Here is a 24,375-nt window from a genome sequence, read left to right as displayed (position 1 = left end):
CCATGCATATGCAAATAAATATGATGCATCCTTATGATTACCAATTATTACTAAGAACAGGACTTTAAATAAAACCAAATTAACACAAATCTAAATTAATACATCATAAAACACTAAAATTCAATGAAAATTGTGAAATTATGAATTCAAACAAAACTTTAATTAACTCAGTATGATTTTGATCTTTAGCATCCAAATTCAATAAATGTATTTTATTTTAGAATGAGGTTTAAACCAAAATGTATTAACCAAGTACAGTGGAAAACTTATTACGTTATTCAACTGACAACGCACAATTTCTAAACTTATTTTTACATTATGTATTCTGATTTATGCCTTATATAAAACACAATCAAGAAATTATATTTAGAAAATATAACATATCACAACTAAAATATATAATTTTACGTTTTGAATGATGCATTATAATAAACCAAAAGGTTTATAAAAATTAAATCAATACAGTGAAGCAGCCCATATTCACAATACTGTTATTCATATGTAATTAACTGCATTGCCATGCAACGTTTAAATTTCAACCATCTGCATATCTCTTGCCCACTGCAGGTTGGGCATTCACAATTAATGCCACTGTTGATAGAGTTGGAACTGTTAAGTTTAGCATTAGACAAAGTGGCAGTGGCACATGTGAGAAACAGTCTGACAATAATGTTAACAAAACATTAACTTCTGATGGTGACAATGCAATTAGCTACAGAAAACACAGGAAAAAAGTTTTATTGATAAGAAAAAATAATGCCATACTTGAGTCGCTAGATGCTGGCTGGCATTTATGTCAAACATTTACAGTTCTTTAAATGATTACTGCATTAAAAATATGTACAATATATAAAAATGGAAAACAACTGACACGCGAAGCACAAATATGCATGGCAATAGTGCCAGTTATGATGATGCAAGACAGAATACCAGTAACACCAACTTATTTTTTTTTTTTAAGAAATGTTAAATATTTTACTATCACTCATTGTGAACTCTATCCATAAATGAAGCGACCACATATTGGTGAAAAGCCAATGGGCATGCATGGAAGTGCCTTTCTACAATATATTCTTTCCACTAAGCATCACGGCAATGCAGTGACTTCACGTAGCAGCTTTGATACACTACAGCAGAACTCATCTAGGGATGGTGAGTTTTGTTTTACAGATGCCAAAAATGTGTGTGGTGATGTTTTATAAACAAATTGATGTTTAATCATGAATAAGTACAATTAATGTAATATCAATTTTAGAGAATAAGACTTCTGTATTTCTGTACCTGTAAACTTTGTTTACTATCAGAAAATTTATATATTCCAAAATGGTGCAGGTACCAAACTTTTTGTATAGAGTTTGCTCTAATGTAACAAGGAAAATATTTCATTTTAAAAATGAAACTGAACCAAGAATAAAACTATATATAACTTTTTTTAATATCTTAATTCCCTATTATGAGGAAATTTATTCCCTGCGAAAGCTATGACATGACAGAATAAAACCGAGGTGTAGAGATACAGATATAAACTTGTTAGGATGGCAAGAAAAATATGACAATTGGTACAGGAAATATTAACTACATATCACTAATAATATGCAGACCATACCTTTCTTAACAGGTCCATATTTTTTGCCCTTATTTTAAACTCTTAACTACTGATTGTATTTTTTTTTGGTTGCTATTTGTTTCCTAGACAAAATTTTTCTGTAACCATAACAAAAACTATTTCAACTATGAAAATGTTTATGAACATGAAAAAAATTATAGCCTAAATAAGAGCCCACAGTAGACAATAATAAAATAGTTTCTAAACCTACACTAAAATGCTGCACTGCCATTACTGCACTAGTACAAAGTTGGTATTCAGAGGTGGACTGGCCATAGTATGAGGGTGGTGGAGTTAAGTCAGTGGAGTACTCCATGAGGGCACCATTTGGGCACATAATAAGTGTTGTTCACTCTAAAGGCAAAGGGATGCAAGGACATCTAATTGTGTCCTGGTGGTCTAGTCCACCTGTGTGTTAAAACTACAATGGATTATCTATGAGTGATTACACCATCAAAAAAAGATGCATGTACAGGGAAGTCCTGATAATACCACCTAATTACAGAGACGACAGACCTGAGCCCTAATGCACAATGGATTGTTAACTAATTTAACCATATTTATGAAATTACTTGTAACTCCTCAAATTTTGTCTTACAATACTTCAGAAAAATCAGCATCAGCTAAGCTACTAGTTGTTACATTGATAATAAAACTACATTTTTAGTTCATTTACAAGCACACACATGTTCTACAATAACTGTTATAAACAAGAACATGTAAAATATACTAAGTCCCAAGTTAAATACATATTTCACTAGTGACAAGAAACTTTTATTTTAGTTTTAGTGCTAGCTTCTTCTTAGGTTGATATAAAATCAATTATCAACACCTATAAAAAATTTCTTAAGGCAAACTTAAAATTTCAGTTGAGAGCGATCAGCAAAATATGAAATGTTTAGAACGACAATTGAAACTTGAAACTGTAAAAGGTGGAATCACGTCCTTATTGCAAAGCCTACAAAGAAATTTCGCATTCCTGTTAACTAATTGACACAGATATTTTAATGTATTTAGCAAATTTTATTGCTGAAGGCATAACATAAAACTCTATATTCAAAACCAACAAAACATCATATAAAGTTCTAACAGCAGACTTTAAATTTTATTTGTCAACTTGCACAATTAAAACTTCCCAACTTGTATTTTCTCCAATTCACTTGTAAAATATGTATGAAATGTACAGGTGTTGCCAAACATATTGTGGAGTAGAAATCAAATTTTTGACAAATTTAGTAATTTGTAAGTTAGTAAAAGGTTGACCTTTATTTTGGAATGGGACCCTGTTCTTATTGCCAGATTTATGGACCAACTGAATTAGCGAGCAGCAAATGTACAGTAATGTGCAGTAAATGTATAGCAAGTTCATGAGTATGTAAGTACTTATCAGTACAGTCATGCCACAGAGTGATCATGGTGTGTGACATTCTGCTTCGAGCACCACTGCCCAAGTGTTTGTCTTCAAATTACTTGATTGCTTTCATTATCTCAGTTAACTTTCAAAAACTGTTGAAGTGCAGAGTAGCTTTACGCCTCTCTCTAGTAATTTCAACATGGCTAGCAAACTGAAGCCATCTTCATCAATCCTAAAATATAAATGAGAAGTTTTAAAACCTTAGAAAAAATTAAAATGCAACTAAACTATCTGTTATCTTCAGTTTACTCGAAAACACTCTTAAGGAATGAAAGAAGCACCAATGTCGAGCTTTCTGTGCATCCAATTAATGCTTTGTTACGTCTCTCCCCAATTCACGCTCCCTACATGCACAAACCCCCCCTCCCCGCCCCCCAAATGCATGCATGCGCACACATACACAGTCAGGCACACACACAGCATTTGGAATTTGCTGGATGTAAATTTAATGGCTAGCAAGAAATTCCAAAACAAGCAATTTTTTTTTAAAAAGAAACTTATGTACGAATGCACAACAATGCAAAGTTACAGGCACTGACAGTAGTGTGCCAATTTGAATTTCGCACGCATTGGGCAAAACTACATGGGTTGAGAGGATGCGCAATCGCAGCGCAGTGATGTTCAAATGCTCCGTGGGAAGCAGGCGATGAGCCGGGTGCAGACATCTACAGTCAGCCATACACACTAGCAACCAGTAGCATGGTATGCAGCACAATGGACAGTTGTTTATGGCCAGTTTACATGCTTGGCTCGGGGCGATTAGCGCAGTGTTGACGGTTTAGTGAGTATGGTGCTATGATTACATAATTAACGAACAATGGGATGGTAGATTCTACATTCGTAGAGATGGGCGATGTGGCCTGCATGTAAGACCTTCATACATCTGAACCAGCAACTGCCTGAAACTGGTAATTTCATATCACACAGAGTTCTGCATACCAGAATGCTGCTTACTACAGCATATGGCAAACTCTAAACATTTGCACCCGGCTTGTCACCTGCTTCCTGCGAGCGTTTAAATGTCTCGGTGCTGTAATCATGCATTCTCTCAGCCAATGAGTGTTGCCTAATATGTGCAAAATCAAAATTTGCATGCTACTGCTGGCATTTGTAACTTTGTAGTTTTGTGCTTTCATACATATGCTCCTTACCAAAATTGCTTGTTTTAGAATTCCCTGGCAACCATTAAATTTATATCCAGCAATTTCCAAATACATAGAACTTGAACTAACCATTTTTTTATACTAGTGTGGTTCAAATTAGAAATGTAGTTAACTGTTATAACCAATAAAATAAAAAAACATTGTTTTTTTAGTTGGGAAAATTAAAAAAATGTGAAAACTTCCAAAAGAAAAAAAATTCTACATCTAGAAATTTTTTGCATTTTGTTTTGGTAGAGCTAAATATTTGATTAACGCCTAGTAAAAAAAGAGGCGGAAAAAATTAAGTCTGTAAACATAATGGTTTACTGCTTTTGTTTAAGTTTTGAGATGTTAAAAATAAAAACCAAAAATTATTTTTATCACACAAGGTTATAAGAGAACATTAGGGAATGTTTTTGTACTAGAATAGTATTTTGAGGAATAAATCTAAAATTTTATATAGGTACTACATGTTAATGAACTTGGAAACTGGTAGAAGAATACTGATAGCAGATAATAAATAATTGGTAATCACACTGGTGCATCACACATTGGTATTATATATATAATATATATAATTTAATGTATATTACATCAGTAACTTTACTGAAGAATTGAAATTTTTGACACAAAAATATTAAAATTATGTTTATAATAAACACTTAGAAGATACTATTGTTTCTATAAAACTAAATGACTCCTCTAGAAATTTTTTTCGAAAACAAATACAGTCAAACCTCATTAATACGAATCCGCTTGGTAAAAAATTCCCGTTTATGCGAAGTACTTTCACAGTCCCAGAAAATAAAGTATGATTTCCTATGTTATTCAGTACTTTTAATACGAAATACGGTTAATATGAATTTCACCGCCGAAGTCTAAAGTAAATTCGTCAAGTAAACAAACGTTTCTCCAAAGATAGATGTATGTATCCTACAGCGCAAAATGGTCGAAAAACAAGATGAAAAGTTCAACTCTAGTGGCGATGTTAGTAACTTAACTAGAAAAGATGCCATGTTGTAAACGGAAAACGAAAAGGAAAGTACTCTATACCTTATTAATATTAATCGTCGGAAGTGTACATACGTAGAAGTTAAAAAAATCTATGGAAAAACGTTCTGATATTTTCCATTGTTCACGCATGTGTGTCTTAACCTCAATTTTGAGTGAGCGTTGTTTTGTAATATGACTGCGAAACGTAAACAAAACGACTTTACATTGCAAGTTAAAGTTAAAATAATTGAAGAAGTAGACAATGGAGAGAGAACGAAAACTGAAATTGCGAGAGAATTTAACATCCCGCAATCGTCATTGTCGACAATACTAAAAAATCGTGAAAAGATTGAATCGGCTTTTGCGAGTTCGTGCAGATTATCAACAAGAAAAATAATGCGAGGCCCAAAAAATCAAGAAATGGAAGCTACCTTGTTGCAGTGGTTTGAAGAAATGTGTGCAGCATACTTGCCAATTTCTGGAACTATGATTCAGAAGAAGGCAGACTATCTAGCATTGAGGTTAGGAATTTCAGACTTCAAGTTCAGCAATGGTTGGCTACAACGGTTTAAGGATCGCAACAATATTGTTGGCAAAACTATGTGTGGGGAGTCGGCAGCAGTAGATACGACCGAAGTTAAAGATTGGATACAGACTGCTCAACCAATACTTGATCAGTACGATCAAGATGATATTTACAACATGGATGAGACAGGTGTTTTCTATAACTTGTTACCAAACAAGACTTTGGCTGTAAAGGGTGAAAAGTGCCATGGAGGGAAACACAGCAAAGAACGTATAATTGTTTTGCTGTGCTGTAACCAAAGTGGCAAAACTAAACTTTCTCCCCTTGTTGTTGGAAAATTCCAAAAACCAAGATGTTTCAAGAATATCAGCAATCTCCCATGTGATTATGAAGCCAACTTAGTTGTTTGGGTGACCATCTCAATTTTCCAGAAATGGTTAATCAAACTCGAAAGACGAATGGCTTGTAAAAACAGGAAAATTTTTACTGCTGTTAGACAGGTGTGCCGCTCGCTCACTCTTCTGCAGGACTTGAGCTGTCCCATGTGACATTGATGTACCTCCCAGCCAACACAACAAGTTTCCTCCAACCTTTGGATCAGGGTATTATCCAAAACGTTAAGAAAAACTAAAGGACTCGTCTCACTTCGTACTTGATTCGTCAGATTGAGTTAAAAAATGAGGCAAACTTGAAGTGGAATGTTTTGGATGCTATGAAAAATGTTGTAATGGCATGGGATGCAGTTACACCTGTCACCATTTAAAATTGCTTCAGGAAAGCTGGTATTGGTGCCAGTGGCTCAGGAAGAAGAGAGAGAGGATTTCAGTGTGGAAGAATGGGACCTACTTGAGAATCATCTTCAATTTCAGGAGCAATTTAGTGAATCTGTGCAAGTTGATGACAATGTGGCAACAAGTGCAGCACCAGTGGATGATGAGCTGATGTGTCTCAACAAGGCTCAGTCTTGTGCTGTGCAGGCAAGTGTTGGAGAAATTGAAGGTGAGGACAATGAAGATGATGAAGTGTGTTCATCCTTACCAAGTAGAAAGGACGCCAACAGTGCTTTAGCCATATTGGAAAATGTTCTCTCAAATGTTGATGATGTTGGCACTGAAACACTTCTGGCCTTTGATAAGCTTTGTAATGTGGTAAACAATGCCTATAAGAAAAAATTAGTGCAAACCAGAATTGATGCTTTTTTTAAACCAAATGTTTGAATAGAAAATGTGTCATGAATGCAAGTTTATTGAAGTTTGTATTATGATTTATTCTGTAAGGGTTGCATTGTGTTTGTTTTCTTCAGTGTTTACAAATTTTTATGCATGTAGTGAAGCCAGCTTATACTACCAACAGTGTATATAATTTTCTTTATGGTTGTAAATATAGGCATTTAAAGTTCAATCAATTTTTTTTGTCATGATATCCCAATAGTTTGGTTAATACAAACCCTCGTTATTACAAAGTGCTAAAATTATGGTCCCTTCAGGTTTGTAATAATGAGGTTTAACTGTATACTCTAATAAGTATTAAAATGAAATAGCACCAGGCACAATTTATCAGGGCATATGTATTAGCACAAATGCTTTCTTTAAGTTAAATTTTAAATTAATTGTTCTATTACTTGCAGTAGGCTACAAGAAAACTAAAAATATAATTAATCTATTCAAGCAAAAAAAAATTACAAAAATGTTTTACTTTTAATGCTAATCAGTAAGATCTCCCCTTAAAATAATAAGCTTATATCTAGATAAGCTATGAATATAATGTCAAACATTCAAAAAATTGACTTATAAAAAGTGAAAAATGATTAAGCATAGAGCTCTTAAAATGCCAGACAGGCTCAAAATAGAAATTTAACTCTCACTGCTTGGCTATTTACTTTGGCTTTGATTCTGTGGTGTGCCCCAACCTTCGGACTTTTTTTTATTACTTTTCCAAGTCCACAAGTACCATAGGCAAATATATTACATGCTGATTCAACATTATATGGTTTTATCAATTTGCAAAGAACGAACACATCATCTATGCTATACATTAAAACAATAATACAATTTTTTTCCTGCAGGATAAGTTGTTCTAATTCCAAACACACTGAATTTTTTTTTCTTTAATATTACAACATAGGTGATTTATGTCAAGTGTTTCAGACAATCACATAAATAAAATTTAATACCTGAAAATACTGTAGCTTTTCATTAATGAAAATAGGAAATCATGTTTGTACCCCTTGGTCTTGGGCATGGAAGTACAACTAAATTACTTATTAACATGCCATTTAAACATGGTTTTGCACCATTTTACTACAAAATTATGTAAAGTAGAGAAGCTATAAAAAAGACTGCTTTTGTCTCGCTCACTCTCAGATAAAAATCCAAGGCCATGTCCAAATTCAAGTGCACATCTAAGTACTTTGCGACCGTGCATACTTCACTTGCCCTTGAGGCATACTTAATCAGTTCAGTTGGATATAATTTTTGGCCTCTCTAATGGTATTAGCCAGCTAAACATGTTAACATTCATGAATTTTTAATAAGTAAATTTAGTCCCAGAAATTTTTTTTTTTATCTGATAATAGTAAACTTTTACAATTCATTACATTACAAATAATAAATTTATGGCAATCTAAGTTTTTTACCTTTGTTCGTAAGTTACAATCGGTATAGGTCCATGTATTTATCGAAATTTTCTTAAAAACATGATAAATTATCCATTTAACCATTTAATAATTTAATCCTGGTAAAATATTGTGAAAATTATTTTGCTCAACCAAAATTTAAACAAAAAAAATACTTTTCAAAATAGTGACATTTCTTTACTTGGAAGTACGTACATAGTTGAGAGTAGACTCCTGATTATCTGGGTGCAGGTTATTCGGTTTGCGGGTTAACCGTGCCAATTTAACTTCCATGAACCATAAAAAATTTTTTTTTTTGGGCTATTTATCTTTTGTGATATATTGATGTGACAAAGCATTTTATGCTGTTATTCAAGATGCAAAATGCTGCCAAACATTGTGCATATATAGTTGGTACCTGTTGGTATGCATCACGAACTTCGAAACTGCTACAGCAAATTATATATGCACCTCAGTATACGGCACGCGCTTGTGTTCCACGTGTCACGTGTGCTTAGGTTGGCGCTGGCACGGCGTACCTGTTTTGTGACTCACGTGAGCGATAACTGGCCTGCGTAGTTTCAAGGCAGCAGTCGCAACGTGGTGTTTTTTTTCTGTCATAATATGTAGACAGTAACGTTCAATAATAAACGAAAATGAGTGGTACTTGACATTAAAAAATTATTGACCCGCTAGACGTAAAATACGGCTTTGTTTTAGTGATATGTACTGCAAATTCTTTCTCTGTAAACTAAGTCGAACACTTTAGTATCTATTACGTACAACCTTATAGAGTGTTTGTCTAGATAGTCTGGATTAATTTTTTTAACTATAGTTTTTTATTTGACATTGCTTTAACAATGTTTTTCAGTTATCCGTGGACCCCTTGCTAGTCATTACCCCAGATAATAAGGTGTCTACTCTACTTTCATACCTACATAATTCACTTCCAATACGGACAGCCTTCTAATGTCACTTCCTGGGACAAGTACAAATGTTCTGTAGAAAAAAGACACCGTATAAAGTAAAGAGTGACAGATACACAACACTTAACACCCTGACACCTCTGGGGCTGTTACATTGTGCATACAAGGGTAAAAAACAGACTCAGCCAAGTCATTGTAAAAATAGCTGTTTACTAAGCCTTTTACTACCTCATTTGTACGCGTTACTCAGTGCAACAGCAGCATAAGTCTTACAGGATGCAAGGACTACATGTAAAAATGACTTAAGTACATAACATAAAAGACCTATCTTGCTATCTTATAAGACCAGTAGCAGCTTTTTTTAAGCTCATCAAACTTGCATAAAACTTTTTGTCTTATACTCCAAATAATATGGTATGCACCCCACTGCAACTGAAGTACATCAATGTGTTGAAATTAACTAATATACTTTCTTAATGAAAAGCAAACTATTAACATCCTACATGTAATTTCTGATAGGTACTACGAAATCAATTGCTGATAACCGCATTTGATTTTCAAAACATTAAAAGTGAAAATAAAATTTTCAGCAGGACAGCATGAACATGTTCATTAGCACATTGAAAGACTAAGTGTATTAATAGTAAACCCAGAGAAATGAAAAAAAAAAAAAGGTAATTTGTTTGAAAGAACAATGTCCTAACAGCTAGCTAGATATGCTAAGCTAGTAAACAAGAACATGTTAATAGTGCACACATATCCTTTTCTGAAAACTGTGCCTTTGCTTCACAAGGACCTGGAATACTGTCTGAACACCTCTTAAATTTATTCTTTCCCTACAATATTATTTGTTTGTTCCTCATCTAATAGGATAAATTCAATATTTGTACTTTAAATGACCTACATTACAGAAAAACTAGAACAATAACAAGACAATTTTTCAATCAGGAGAACAACAAAATTTGACTATAGGCAGAACAAATTGCAAATATTCTCGTACACAAACAGAAAACATCCAAAACAAATAATTGTTGCTATAAACCATCAAATATAAACAACTGCTCAACTCAAGATTTTGTGCAGCTTATAATATGTATCTAAATATTTTTTTGCCTGTCATTAAAGTATTTGCAAATAGTAACTAAAAATTATGTAACAAGCAGAGAGATACTAGGAATAATCAGTTGTTCCTCTATGAAATAAAAAAATCACATCACTTGTTCGAAACAAATTTAAATTTCAAAATAATGACTTGCAAAACTATGTTAATTTCACTGTTTCAAGGATTGGTATTGGTGAATTAACTACTTCAAAAGGAAGCCAGCAACATATTAAAAATTCCATCTCAGCTATAAGAAGCATTTCTAAATGGTTATGGTTTACACCCTTGACTACCATGAATTTTCAAAACACAATTAGCATAATTCTATTTTTAACTAAAAAGAATTTGAACAATTTTAAACCACACAGCATAAGTATGAAACACAAACATGAAATAATGAATACAACTCAATGAAACAAAATGTTTATATACCACTGCAGCAATTTATAAATAAATAAATGGCTATCTATTTAATATATATATATATATATATATTAATATCCACAGTTTTCTAAAATGACTGGTTATATCTATATTTAATCCATACTTTTCAGCATTTCAGCACTAAAATAGTTCTTTTTTTAAACGTTGTAACAATTGAAAAAACAATTCTCTATTATTTACATTAGGTTAAGTATAATTGCTTTAAATGGGTGCTGACCATTATCATTTGGAATGCCTAGTACTGCTGCTGATTTACACTTCTTATATACCACTGATGAAAATAAAACTAAGGTGTAATAAAAAATTAGTGAAAAAGAAAAAAAATTATGGTATCCAATAGTACTCCAGCCTGATTTTAAACAGCACTTTGAACACCAAACAGTACACAGTACTTACATTTTGGTTGATATACAATTAATTTTGGCCACACGCTGTACTTGTGTGACAAAGTCAATGCACCTTAATTCTAGATTCTGAAAAGTGGAAATGTAAAATTCCCAAGAACTAAATGTTTAAGAAAATTTTGCAAGTTGAAAATATGCAACACATGTTTTTGGTTAACAATATGCTAAAGAAGCGGTCATAAACCATTCTGGGCAACTTTACATTTTAAAAAAAAGTAGGCCTGTGCCAATATGTTTTCTAAGTTAAAATTGTATTAACTGCAGCCCATAATGTGTTTTCACTTAACCCAAAACATAATTTTCTGAAAGTGTCTAAAATAGGTTGCCTTCAATATTTACAAGAAAATATTTAGTATAAGTAGTACAACAAATACTCTTACAAAGACATAACTTTTCAACTTCCTTTGATCGTTTATTCTTTACTTGTACAATTGTGAACTTTGATGTCTTAAAATGCATCATTAGAGCAATAAAGATTTATTCCTAACCTGTGTATTTAGAGAATAAAAACTTCTTTTATGGAAAAAAAAAAAAATAACACCTAAAGTTCAGTGTACTTTAAAAACCAGTGAATGATACCAGTAACCAACCACTGAATTAATACACACAAACTAACAAAATTTAAAAATTGCATACCCATCATACAAAACTCCTGCTTGGATTATTATCTGAACACAATCCTGAACTCGGAATACACCAGACAAGAAAAAAAAAAAACAATATCCCGAAAGAGTGTTCCCATCTATATATCAACTATTCCTTTTATTGCTCATCTTATACTGCTGAAAAGCACCAGCATGTTTTTATTGCTCAAGAGCAACCTCCAGTTGGCTGAGACAATTTCGTTGAAATGGTTACAGCCATTTTAAATGGTTGTTTAACTATCTTATAAAATGCCATAACTTAAAAATTTATGATCTGAAATATGTGCAACATTCAGTATAACCAGTAATTTATGTTACAAAATAAAAGTATTTTTAGTCTTTATACAAGTGATACAATTTACATATTAACATAAAATCACACTGGAGCACTTGCATATTTATGCTTTAAGCATTTAATAAGACTTTTAATAGAACAGGTTTATTTGACGAAACCATTTGCATTGTTTTCAATCTTGAGTCCAAATATAATCTTGTTTGCTGTATCTTCAAAAAAAAAAAAAAAAAAAAAAAAGTCTTTACTTGTTCTGACACCACAATGGAAATTATTTATTCATTTACTAATTTTATACTAAAATGTCCTCCACATCATTGCTGATTTTGAAGAAGGACTTGTATATGATGTTGTTGAGTGTTACCAACTGAAAAAGAAAGAATGGTTTTAGTTAGCACAAGAAAAGGTGAAAATACAAAAATTAATACTCTTAACATGATTCCTCAAACAAAAAGTTTTAGTACCTTAAATTTAATTTTTAATAATTCTGCATCTGATATAAATGCTTAAACAATATTTACCTTTAGAAAAATTTTCCTAGTAAGCAAGCACAACTTAGGTTTCTATACGAATGTCTTAAGTGTTTTTTGTTGTAAAACGTAATTAATACATTGATACTTTTTTTTCCACAAAGTAATGAAAAACAAAAAACATTTATAAAACTTCTAAAGCACTCATACCCAACTACAGAGAATTCTCTTTATAAAGTATTTGATGGGACTAAAAAAATAGGACACTACCTTATAGAGGAGTAATTTATGAAGGTGCTCTGTCAAATTGTCGTAATGTTATAACAGGTCAGTTTCTATACATATCGAACACTATAATGGCTGGATACATTAGACCCCAAGAAATGTTTATGAAAATTAAAATAAAACATTGCCAATATAAGTAAACCTTTATGAGGTAACAAATGTAAATTAAGTACATTAAATTGTTAAAGATTTAGAGTGTACAAATGGTTCGTACTACCTTAGCTGGGCATAAAAAAGTATCTTAAATTATTTTAAATGGTCCCAAAATCTTAAGCACTTAAATATTTTTCAAATTATCTGCATTCAAATGCAGGTGAGGATTAATGACACTATGTCCGGTGCCAAAAGTTACAGCGGTTCTGAAAGTACATGGCTGATAAACGTGTGTTTATAACACACGAAGGTGGAGTGGGTGGGAGCTGATGCGCAGAGATTTATTGCATCTGCCAAGGGCGTGTGATGTATGGTGTGGGCCAGCTGAGCTCGGAATGGGGAGGGGGAAGGACGGAGTCTTGACATCACAAGACTCTGGATGGGAGGGGGTTTGTAGGTTGGCACACCTGTCCGTCACCAGACATCCAGCTGCAAGCTGAACTTTGGGGGAGGGAGGTGAGGATTGTCAGGCCTGCAACCGGTGTCAATAGCCGCGCCAAAAAGAAAAGAGGAGACAGCAGAAGATTTACGTTAACGGCTACAAGCTAAAACTCATGTCAAAGCATTACCAAAGCCCGAGCAACAACAATAAAAAAGGAAACTTTCGAAAATCATTTCAGCATTAACAGTTAACCAAACAGTATCTGTGGGTCTATGTAAACAAATACTAAAACTTAACCTTAAAGGAAAAAAAAAGATTGTGTACAGAAAATTTGTGTCACGACAGACAATGATACAATAGAGAACCTAAATAGCTTGAGACAACATGCATTAAACACAGTAAACAATGCTTGTCACATATAAGCACTCAAAATGGGTCATATATTGGCGTTTAAAAGGGCAAAATTGTGGCAAAGGTCCACAGAATATTTTAACACTTTGTCTCATGCTATGTGCAGTTTACAAAAATTTAGAAATAGCAATAGACTGCAACCATATTATATGTGCGGCTTTCTGTACAAAAACGGTTGATGCAAAGTTAAAAACTTTAAACCCTAACTGACTTTACACATACCACAGTAGGGGAAACTCCTCTAGAACCGGACGGCCTCTAGCATCGGACACATAAGAGTTCACAAAAATCCCGCTAGGTATCAGCATAATGCAGGGTGCGTCTTAAAGGTTCCTTCCAGTACACAAATGTTCCGGCAGTGTGTGTTAGTTCGTCGAGCTGTGACCATACTGTGAGCGTTTTAGTGAATATCATTGTTTATGTTTCTACCCAAGTTAAGATTTGAAAGTGAACTACACGGAATTAGTTGAATGGATTGTGTCTAAACTGTGTTCAGGCAATTATTATAGTCTGAATAACACATTCATTGATTTTTAGTGGAAATCTAACAGTGGTTATCTAATGGCGAGAATTAATTTGGTCGCATGCGGATCCGGTAGCACCGGACACTTGATGTCCTCTAGTATCGGACACACAATTAGCCAACAGGCCCTTTGTCCTGTAGTACCGGACACATACATAGGTACTCTATTTTCTGTATTAAGACACACAAATATGTGTTCTGTTTTCAGACACATATGTAACTTGTTTAAGGCTCGTTTATAAATTCCTGATTATTTTTGCAATAATGAGATTTGTGTTTAGTATGCATTAGCAACAATTTGCATGATTTACAAATGTTGGTTACGAGAGTGTCTCTAATTGTTTTGAAAAGTAGTTTTCGTTACATATTTTTGTTATTGAGTTTATAATTGTTACTTAAAGGAGCGGTACAATCTAATTATGAATGTATTATAATTTAACATGCGTGTTGAAGACATTACTAATAATTAGAAATTATAGCATTTATTTTTACTGTAGCTAGTAAGAGAAACCACATGCTAATTTTACACGGGCCTTTAATGTGTTCAGACATGAAATAGGTTTTCTGTTTGCAGATTATATGAATTTCAAGCATGTCGAAAGACAAAAATGATGCGAAAAGAAGAGGCAAATGGTCCGAAGACAATATGAAGCTGGCTGTAAACAATGCGTTGGCTAATAGTTTAAGTGTACGAGAAGCTGCAATAACTTTTAGTGTTCCAAAGAGCACTTTACAGGACAGATTTTTGCGAATTAAAAGTGGAGGGGAAATTCAGATCTCACCAAAATTAGGCCGGTTTGAGAAGACATTTTCAGATAGTTACGAGGAACAACTAATCTCTCACATCAAACAGTTAGATGATATGCTTATGCCTCTCACCAGAAAAGAGTTCCTGAAGCTAGCGTATGATTTGGCTGCTGCTTTGAATCTGCCCCATAGGTTCAATAGAGAGAAAAAACTTGCAGGGAAAAACTTCTACTACGATTTCATGAAGAGGCATCCAGAATTGTCATTGAGAACTGCAGAATCTACCAGCATAATGCGAGCAGTGGGTTTTAATAAGCCTCAAATTACTATATTTTAATGACAAACTAGGTCAATTGTTCGATAAATATTCTTTCCCACCTTCCCGTATTTATAATGCGGATGAGACGGGAATATCTTCTGTCCATGAAAACAGCAAAGTGATTTCAGTGAAAGGAAAAATACAAGTTGGGAAACTAACTTCTGGGGAGAGAGGTAAAAACGTAACATTAGTGTTCTGCATGAGTGCTACGGGGCACTTCATTCCACCTATGTTTATCTTTCCTCGAAAAAAAATGAATCAAAGGCTTATGATTGGTGCTCCTGGTGAGAGCTTCGGAGTCGCTCAGCCAAATGGCTGGATGAATGCAGAACATTTTTTAGCATGGTTAAAACACTTTGCTAAGCACGCACATCCAACGGAGCAAAGTCCCACACTTCTCGTCCTCGACGGCCACTGCAGTCATAAGGAACTGGACGTCATTGTGTATGCTAGATCACAGCATATCCACATGCTATCAACACCTCCCCACACAACTCATAGGCTGCAACCTCTCGACAGGTCATTCATGAAACCTTTTAAAGGGGCGTACGCAGAAGCATGTTCCGCATGGATGAGAAAGAATCCTGGACTGCGTATTAATGAATACGACATTGCAGAGTTGGCAAGTTCTGCCTACACCAAGGTCAGTCGTCTGGAGATCGCTCTGAAAGGATTCTCGTGTACAGGCATCCATCCATTCGACTCGGGTGTATTTTCAGATTTGGATTTTCTACCTTCCAAAATGACAGAAATGAAAAATCCGTCGACCAGCCAAGAAAATGGAATGTATGCCACACAGTCCAGTTCAGCACCATCCAACGTGGAACCAACTCCAGGTTCAAGTGGATTAGTCAACCCTTTTACTATTTTAGAAAAACTCTCACCTCTCCCAGATGCCAGCAAACGCAGAATTCAAAGTAGGAAAAGGAAGACGCAGAGAAGTGAAATTCTTACATCAACTCCATTTAAAGAAGCCCTGCAGGCTAAGCGCAATGAGACAGTTGAGAAGGAAACAAGAAAGCGTCTGAAGTACAAGAAATCATTCAAATTCGATGCCTTTGCAACATCATCACAGTCAAGTGTACAGGAAACCATCTGCATATTATGTGGGGAAAGTTTTGAAGAAGATTGGATCCAATGCTATGTGTGTAAGGAATGGGTTTATGAAAACTGTGCAAATGTTGAAGGAGCACCATTATTTTATAAATGTGACAGATGTGATAAACTTAAGAACATCGTCTAATTTTCTTTTGGGGGTATATTTTTACGCTGAATATTCTGTTAAATCAAGAGATATATTATTGACTTATTACACCATTTTCTTCTATTTATACACTCTTATTCTAAATTTGAATGACGTCGTGCAGTTTTGAAAACGGTTTTACATTAAAACAGCTAAGTTTTTATAACTTTATACTGCATAAAAAGCTCTAGCATAATATTTATATGTGTCCCCGAGATTTCGAAACACATTCAATGTATTATGAACCTGTATATATAAAGTACTTAAATTATGTACACAAATTTTTGACAAGTTTTTTAACTGTCCGATACTACCCGCCAATCTCGAGAAATAAGAAAATAACTCAATAATTTTAACTCGGTGTTTTCACTAATTGCATTAGAGTTTTTGTTTATTGAATGAGTAATATTATTAAATATTTGTTTGAAGATATCTGGCATATAATACTTAATTTAAACACCTGTTAATCAAATTACTATAAACGAAAAATGTTAACTGTCCGGGGCTAGAGGACTTTCCCCTAAATAAAACATGGCCATTGTTTGATAAATATGCAGTACACCATGACCCCTGTAAGTACTAGACAATTACATACTTAGTCATTATTGAAACTAAGCTCGCTCAATTGCCTTTGCAATCAGGAATGACAAACCAACGAACTACACTAAATGCTACCAGCTGTCATAATGCCTTTCCTAGAGGTTCATTATATAGTGTGTATGTCAAGAGTTAAGATGAACAAAAGTCAATATGGAAGACGAGCTCGAGAGAGGGAAAACATAATGACAAAAATAAAATTGAAACACAGAATGCAAATGTTCATTTGCATCCTGCTTTTTAGTGGATCCAAGAGTTAACCTAGTGATAACAGGATGTTTGAAATAAATAAAAAGATAAGAAAAAAGTTTGGGTCATAGCTCCTATTTACTGATTCAGGGCCACACATGGTTAACCCTCCCCTTCCGTGGGTCCTCATCAACTTACCGCCTGCGCAGCTTGCATTTTCAAAGCTTAAATAGAGTTGAAGACGCTTACCCATTCATATTATTGACTACTTTAAAGACGAGTTTGTTAGTTTCTAGTTCCACTGTGAGTGCGTTGAGGGGTATCATGGCGAGATGAAAGTAATAATATTTTCCTTTAGTCTCTGGCATGAAGTGGCAATATCATCTAATTTCATTCTTAAAAGTTTATGTAATTTTTGGTCTAAATTGTTGTCTGAGAAGCCCCTTTCAAAATTGTTTATTTTTAATAACATTCCCATTCCTTGAACTTTTTTGCTGAATTATGTTTGTATTATTATGCCATCATTAGACTTGGTGACTCTCCTCAGCACAAACTCTATGTTTTGATGATTGCCTATTTCCCTGTTTATTTGGAACTGTATAGCTTCTGGCATTTTAGCATTTCATGCCAATTCTGTGTTAACTATTGTTATATGACAATTTTATAGTCTTGAACTGCACGTGTTGTATTTGAGTGCAAACACATTAATTTGGCTTGACTGCATGCTACAGTCACGTAATCAAATTATGAAATTTTTTAAACATTTCCTGTTACTTTTTGTGTGCTATTGGACATTTTAGAATATGGCAACTGAATTTTGTAACGTAATCTTTAGTTCATATTACCTTAATTTTGAGGAATTTGTGTCTGTGCATAATTGTATAAGACTTGTAACTTGTGCCCTTTTTGCACATGTGTCATTAAAATGATATGAATTTCAAATTAATTATCTTTTCTAATTTCTTTTATACATGGAAATTCACTTTTTTCTGCTGCCTATAAAACAATAAACACTACAAGTAATTGGGTTCTGGTTCATTCTTTACTTGAAAGTAGATTGGGACCTACTCGGAACCCAGTGCGTTTATAATACATTTCAGAGTAATGCACTATAATCAGGATCCTAAAAAAAATGGAAGAGTGAAATTAAAAAAAAAAAAAAAACACGAAATTCAACAGTTTTTAATGTTTTTTCAAGGAATTTCAAAATTTTAGTGAAAACTCAAAGTTTGGCCCGAAAAACTACTTTCCATGAGTTGACTGACGCCATTTCTGAAATCATCATGTGTACATCACAGCTATATCACACAGGAAACAAATTTTGATAAAAATTCTTCAGTTTCTCAAATGTAGTATTTATTTCCAGCTACAAAGCCAATCAGGAGTATTTATGACAGCCACAGATGTGATATGTTGCTTTTTGTGCTATGCATAGAGGCATTGGAAAATCGTAAAAATGATATAGGCGCGAATAAAAGTGACAAAATGGTTTACCGATGAATAAACGCTACAATCCCGTTTTTAGAAGTAATTATTAAAATTTCAAGTAATATTAAAAATTCCAGTAAATTTTAGGTTTACCTAATATTTTTAAATAAACCATTTCTTATTATTAACGGCCTAACCTCATACAATTCAGAACATTCTTTATTTTATGCATCTTCTTACCATGTTTGAAGATTACCTAATAAACGGTGACGATGGCGAGCCATGTAAACAATCAACAAGATCTATGAATCTTGTAAATAACACGAAACACAATTTAAATATAAATAGGCTCGCGCGGAAACTTGGTTAACGGCAAACGTAACGTACGACCCAAACAAATGTAAACGATTAAAGAGAGACGTTTATTTACGTGCATGAATATTTTCACGGGAAAGTGAAAACATTTAAGCGGCCATGTTTGCCAACGTGTGCGTGCGTGATATTAACACAAGCAATCAAATTATTTACTGTTAAATGACAACTAAAATATAAAAATGAATTAATTTAAGTTTACAACACACGCAGCTATATTTGGCAACTACAGTAGACTCCCGATTATCCGGGGTAATGACTGGCAAGGGGCCCACGGATAATCGAAAAACACGGTTAAAGTGATGACGGGGGAAAAATGGTTTAATTAAATTTTTTTTATCCCGACTGTCGATACAAACACCTTAACACCCGCCCCTCATAGCAATGTCCAAATTCGTTTCAGGAAAACATTGCACTAATAATAAAACAGCGATTAAACAATGTATATTTAAATTAAAAAAATATTGAACAGTCTAAATTTAAAATTAAAAAAATCAGGAAACACATTGTTTACATAATATGGCTAGGCATTCCTAAGTAGGCGCTAAAAACATTTCAGTTACAAAATAATAATGCTTTTAATATACAAGATATATTTGATTTCTAATAGGATTTCAAAATAACATAAAAACTTGAGTGTGTTGTATTATAACACAAAATTATTTAACCTGTCAAAGTAATTCCCGACTCTGTTTACAAAGTGCGTTACTGCCTTGATAAGCCACTAGCGCAGCCTGTTTTAATGTCGAGTACCACTCGTTTGCTTTATTAGATATTACTGTCAAAATATTACTACAGAAAACAATCCCACACAAAGCAACTGCTGACTTAAATCTACGCAAGCCAGTATCAGTTGCGTGAGTCACGCAGCAGCGGCGCCGCGTCGGCGCTAACCTGAGCCCGGTTCACAAGGTCGCGTGGAACACAAGCGCGCGCGGTTAACAGGGGTGCGTTTATGATTGCTCCTGCTGTTTCGAAGTTCATGACGCATATTAATACTTACTATGCATGTACCGTGTTTGGCAGCATCATTTGTCGAAAATCACAGCATAAAATGCTCAGTCACATCAATAGATTACAAATATAAAAAAAATCAAAAAATTATTTTGGTTTTTATGGTTTATGGAAGTGAAATATGGCACGGGTAATCTGCAAACCGGATAATAGGGAGTCTATTGTACAAAAAAAATTACGAAAATCTACCTCAGTCAAATTTGTTAGCACTTCAACGGGAAAAAAAGATGGCAGCAATGTAGCTCTATGCTTTTGTTGCTCATTTGTTGAACGTACCTAGTGTTTTCCTAATTTCCTAACCCGAAAAACAAACGGTAATCTGTGAAACTAAAATATTGCGCTGCTATTCACAATAAAATTAAGGTTATTAAAGTCGGTTATCTGTATCGCGTTCGCGTGCAATGCAGTTAGAACTATAAAAGGTATATATTTTTTTTACCATTATGGGGCGGACAAAATCTGTTACCGTGCATTCACGTGCGTGTGCAGAGCAATAGAACTCGCACCATTTCTATGTTAGTGACACTAACATACTTATGTGCAAAGCTTGCAACATCTGAATAAACTGGGAGAAGAATTAAAATTAAAGCTATATAAATGCTATATGGCAAAATATAAATGCTACGAACAGCCATTATAAACGCTATTTTCCAGTGCCTCTAGCTATGCATACAACATGTAACGTTGCAAGACCCCTGCCCTCCTAGCTCAATGTTTTTCTTTTAAACTTCTTTTCTGTATATGTAAGTATCAATAAGTCAATGTTGTTTGAGTGGTGTATATTTTATGAAACAGTAGAATCAGACGTTATGAATATTAGGTAATATATGTTATTTGCACGTGCTATGTGTTTTAAGAAGGTATTTTGTATTTTATTAGACATTTTTAATCATTATGAGACAGATCAAGGGAAGCCCCGAGTTATGTGTGTACAGGGTTTTTTCATGTATTGTAATTTGTTCTGTGATTGGCTTGTGATTTGTAGAGTGAATGAAGCGTGCGTGTGATTGGTCGGTGAGGTCATGTGAGTTCTCCTCCCTGCGTGGAGGAGACGGTGGCAGGACTTCAGCCAGTCGTCTGCCGATTGCTGCACCAGTAGGTCGCATTCGGGGGCTTCTCGCCAAATTATGTAGAATTTGTGAAGAGATAATTTAATGTTGGTGGTCAGAGCCAGGCCGAGTATTAAGTTTACCTAATTTTTTTTTATTTTCATTCGGACAGTAACAAATTAGAAATTGTGACCACCTTCGTCGGCGTTTGGCTCGAGGCGAAATTCGGTTTCGCTGGGTGCGGCCCGTTTCGAGGTCGCACTATTTTTGTGTACTTACAGTAAAATATTACTGAAGGACGTTACTTTTTGTTAATTCACATCGCGCAAGCTGCGAGCATTTTTTCGACAGGCAGATGTACGTCTGGAATGAGTGAGCAAATTATTGAAAGTGTTTGGATTCGTCTGTGCATTCTATCTTGAAAAACTAAAACAAACACTAAAATTGGCGCAACATCTTTTTATTTCTGTATGTAACGAACCGTTATAAACACAAGAGTTTTACATCTTGTATCTTCATATCTTTAGTTATTTAGTGAAAAATCAGGAGGGCTTTTTTTACAATAAAAGCTACCACACATTTTATATTCATAACTGGTTTTTGTTACTTTTCTTTTATTACATGATGTGACACTAAAAAAGCAGTCATTTTTTATGTGGAGAAAAAACTGTGTTTCATGAAAATTGTCTAAACAAATCAAATAACTAATATCATCATTGGTGTATAGCTTAATTTAGTAGCTACCATGTTTCTGCATTATTTCACAGTTGATTATTATAAGGTTTTGGTTGAATTTTATGAAAGTTAATTACATGTATATACTTGGGATGGTTCCTGAAACTTGGGAAGAAAAAAAATACCATAAAATTTCTGAAATACTTTTTTTTGTACTTTCTGACATGTTTTCTGATCATTCTCTAAAAGGGCATACAATTGTGATACTTCAAGAAGTTTACAATTTTAATGAGTTGTTAAGTTAGGTATTGTGTCGTTGCACTCTCTCTCCTCGGCACACGGTTACATTTGTTGTATATGTTTTTTGGGTTTACATCTTTGACTCTATGCCAAAGATACTTATTGAAAAGTTTTTTCTCCCACTGTGTTTTCTGGGCTTCTTTATATTTAAACTTTACCAAGTAGGTTCCCTCCTTGTCTCAGCACCTTGGCCGGATGCGCCACGGCTCCAACGTGGAGTTGGCAGTATGATTCCCATTTTGCCCGCCTCCCTGCATGACCCGGCATGTTATTTCTACCGCCCTCCGTGACTATAGTTTCTATTCTGTCTCAGAGCACCTTGCATTGGTCAGGAGCTTTGGGCTGGCCTGGTTCTCCTACTTAAGTGCTCCAGAGCACGTCGGCAGTATTCTCACAACACAAGCTTTCTCCTCCTCTCCCCTCACCCTTTAAGTTTTTTTGCAGGCCTTCTCAGAACCAGTACCCAGGCAATAAGAAGCCCCTTCCTTAAATACCTCCCCTTAGGAAACAGGTCACACCCATACTAGCACCTCTGCACCCCTTGGGCATGATCTCTCGGATTCCTTTGGAACTAAACTCTGATCAACTCCTGTTTGCCCTGTCAGGGAACAACACCGCCCTGAGCGCTATGTACCTGGCTGGATCTGCCACAGACATCTTGCAGTGTGCAATCTAGCAACAGCCGTGTGAACTATAGTTCGGCACAATCAAAATTTATCCTGGGTGTTTTGAACGCCTGTACACCACTGAGGCTCCTGGCTAATCAAGACAGTGTCTCTCCTCCTTCGTCCCTACTAGCCAAGCCCCCCCTATTTTTCTCTCCTCCCACCACCCTTTTTTGAGGACACATGGGGCTTTTAACAGTGACCCTCCCGTCCCCATGGAAGTCACAGTGTATTCTTCGTCGTGGTGACATGTGGACTCGCCGACAGTTTGTGTATGAGCTTCCGCGTAACTCGCGAGCTGAGAGTTTGATTACCGTAAAGCATGTAGTCACTATACAAAGGGGTTTTTCCCTTTAAGTTTAAAGTTATAGCCGTAGTGAGTTAAAACTGGTTACTAATGTTTTTGTCACCACACCCAAACGGTTCTTACGATGGTTTAACTTCACCTCCGGAAGCCTAACACACTGGTGAGTAAGACTTCAGACTTTTCCTTTGTGACACTGTTACTCAAGTGCCATGTTTTACTGGTCATTCCAGTATGCCTTTATATTTCCTCAACACTGTGTGAACGATGTTTCACAGTGGGGTCCCAGTGACGGGCTGAATATGGCATGTCCCAAGCTGTTCTTTCTTTCAGCCCCCAAAAGTCCTTCGGGAGCGTTCCTCTCAGCTACCCCTCACTCCAACACTTATAGACTTCAACATGCTATGCCTTGCGTGTAGCTAAGTGCCAAAGATAAAACTGAGTAATTTAAGACTTCATTTAAATATTCATCTTTCGGACCTATTTTTAATTTTAATTTAAAATCCAGAATACATAAAAATTACTTTGTATCTTGGTACATTTAATAGAAAATTATGTTGTTTATCAATTATAAGATTATGTAATTTCATCAGTCATAAAATGCTTAGAGTTTAGATAACCTTAAATCATGGTCATTAGTAAAATTGGCAAATAAATGTGGTGATGCAAAAACAAAAAAAAAATTTCCCACATTAAAAGTTTTATACAGTAACCAGGTGTTATTAATTCATTTGAAGTTTCCCTGTTACAATCTACCATTTACACTCCTGTGTTGTGTGTGTAAAATCCAAATTTCTATGTTCTCTCACTGTGTTCCTCCTCTGGTCTATTGCCTTTAACATCCAAAATGAATGATTTCATACATGATTATATACCTTTACTGTAAAACCTACATCAAAGTATCCTCAGTGGCATTCCGAACAATTAATTCAATCACTAAAACTGGACAAAAAAAAAAAAAACTTTAACATAAATTGCTTAAATGTAATATGAATTCACATTACTATTACTTATTTTCGCAATCTCACAAAGAAACTAAGTTATTTATATCTAGAGATACTTCTCTAATTTTTCAATCTCTATGGCTAACATCACTCAGTTAAAAAACATTTTCAATAATTTATCAATAGTGGCATTCACCC

The 24,375-nt window shown here is 34.5% G+C and overlaps 1 protein-coding gene across 3 annotated transcripts in view; it reads right to left on the bottom strand.

The window, feature by feature from the left end:
- Window positions 1-946: 946 nt before the first annotated feature.
- The window catches only part of LOC134529402 (ataxin-2 homolog), a 258,555-nt gene continuing 235,126 nt past the window's right edge, over window positions 947-24,375 (bottom strand). For all 3 annotated transcript variants that reach the window (XM_063363436.1, XM_063363435.1, XM_063363437.1), the window contains one exon: window positions 947-12,474. In XM_063363436.1, coding sequence (XP_063219506.1) covers window positions 12,422-12,474 — 53 coding nt within the window. In that variant the 3' untranslated portion in view covers window positions 947-12,421. The remainder of the gene's footprint in view (window positions 12,475-24,375) is intronic.

Source organism: Bacillus rossius, chromosome 2, assembly GCF_032445375.1.
Source record: "Bacillus rossius redtenbacheri isolate Brsri chromosome 2, Brsri_v3, whole genome shotgun sequence".
In the NCBI taxonomy this organism is placed as follows: Eukaryota; Metazoa; Arthropoda; class Insecta; order Phasmatodea; family Bacillidae; genus Bacillus; species Bacillus rossius.
Note: the sequence above shows the minus strand (reverse complement) of the source record. Positions and strands in the feature narration are given on the sequence as shown.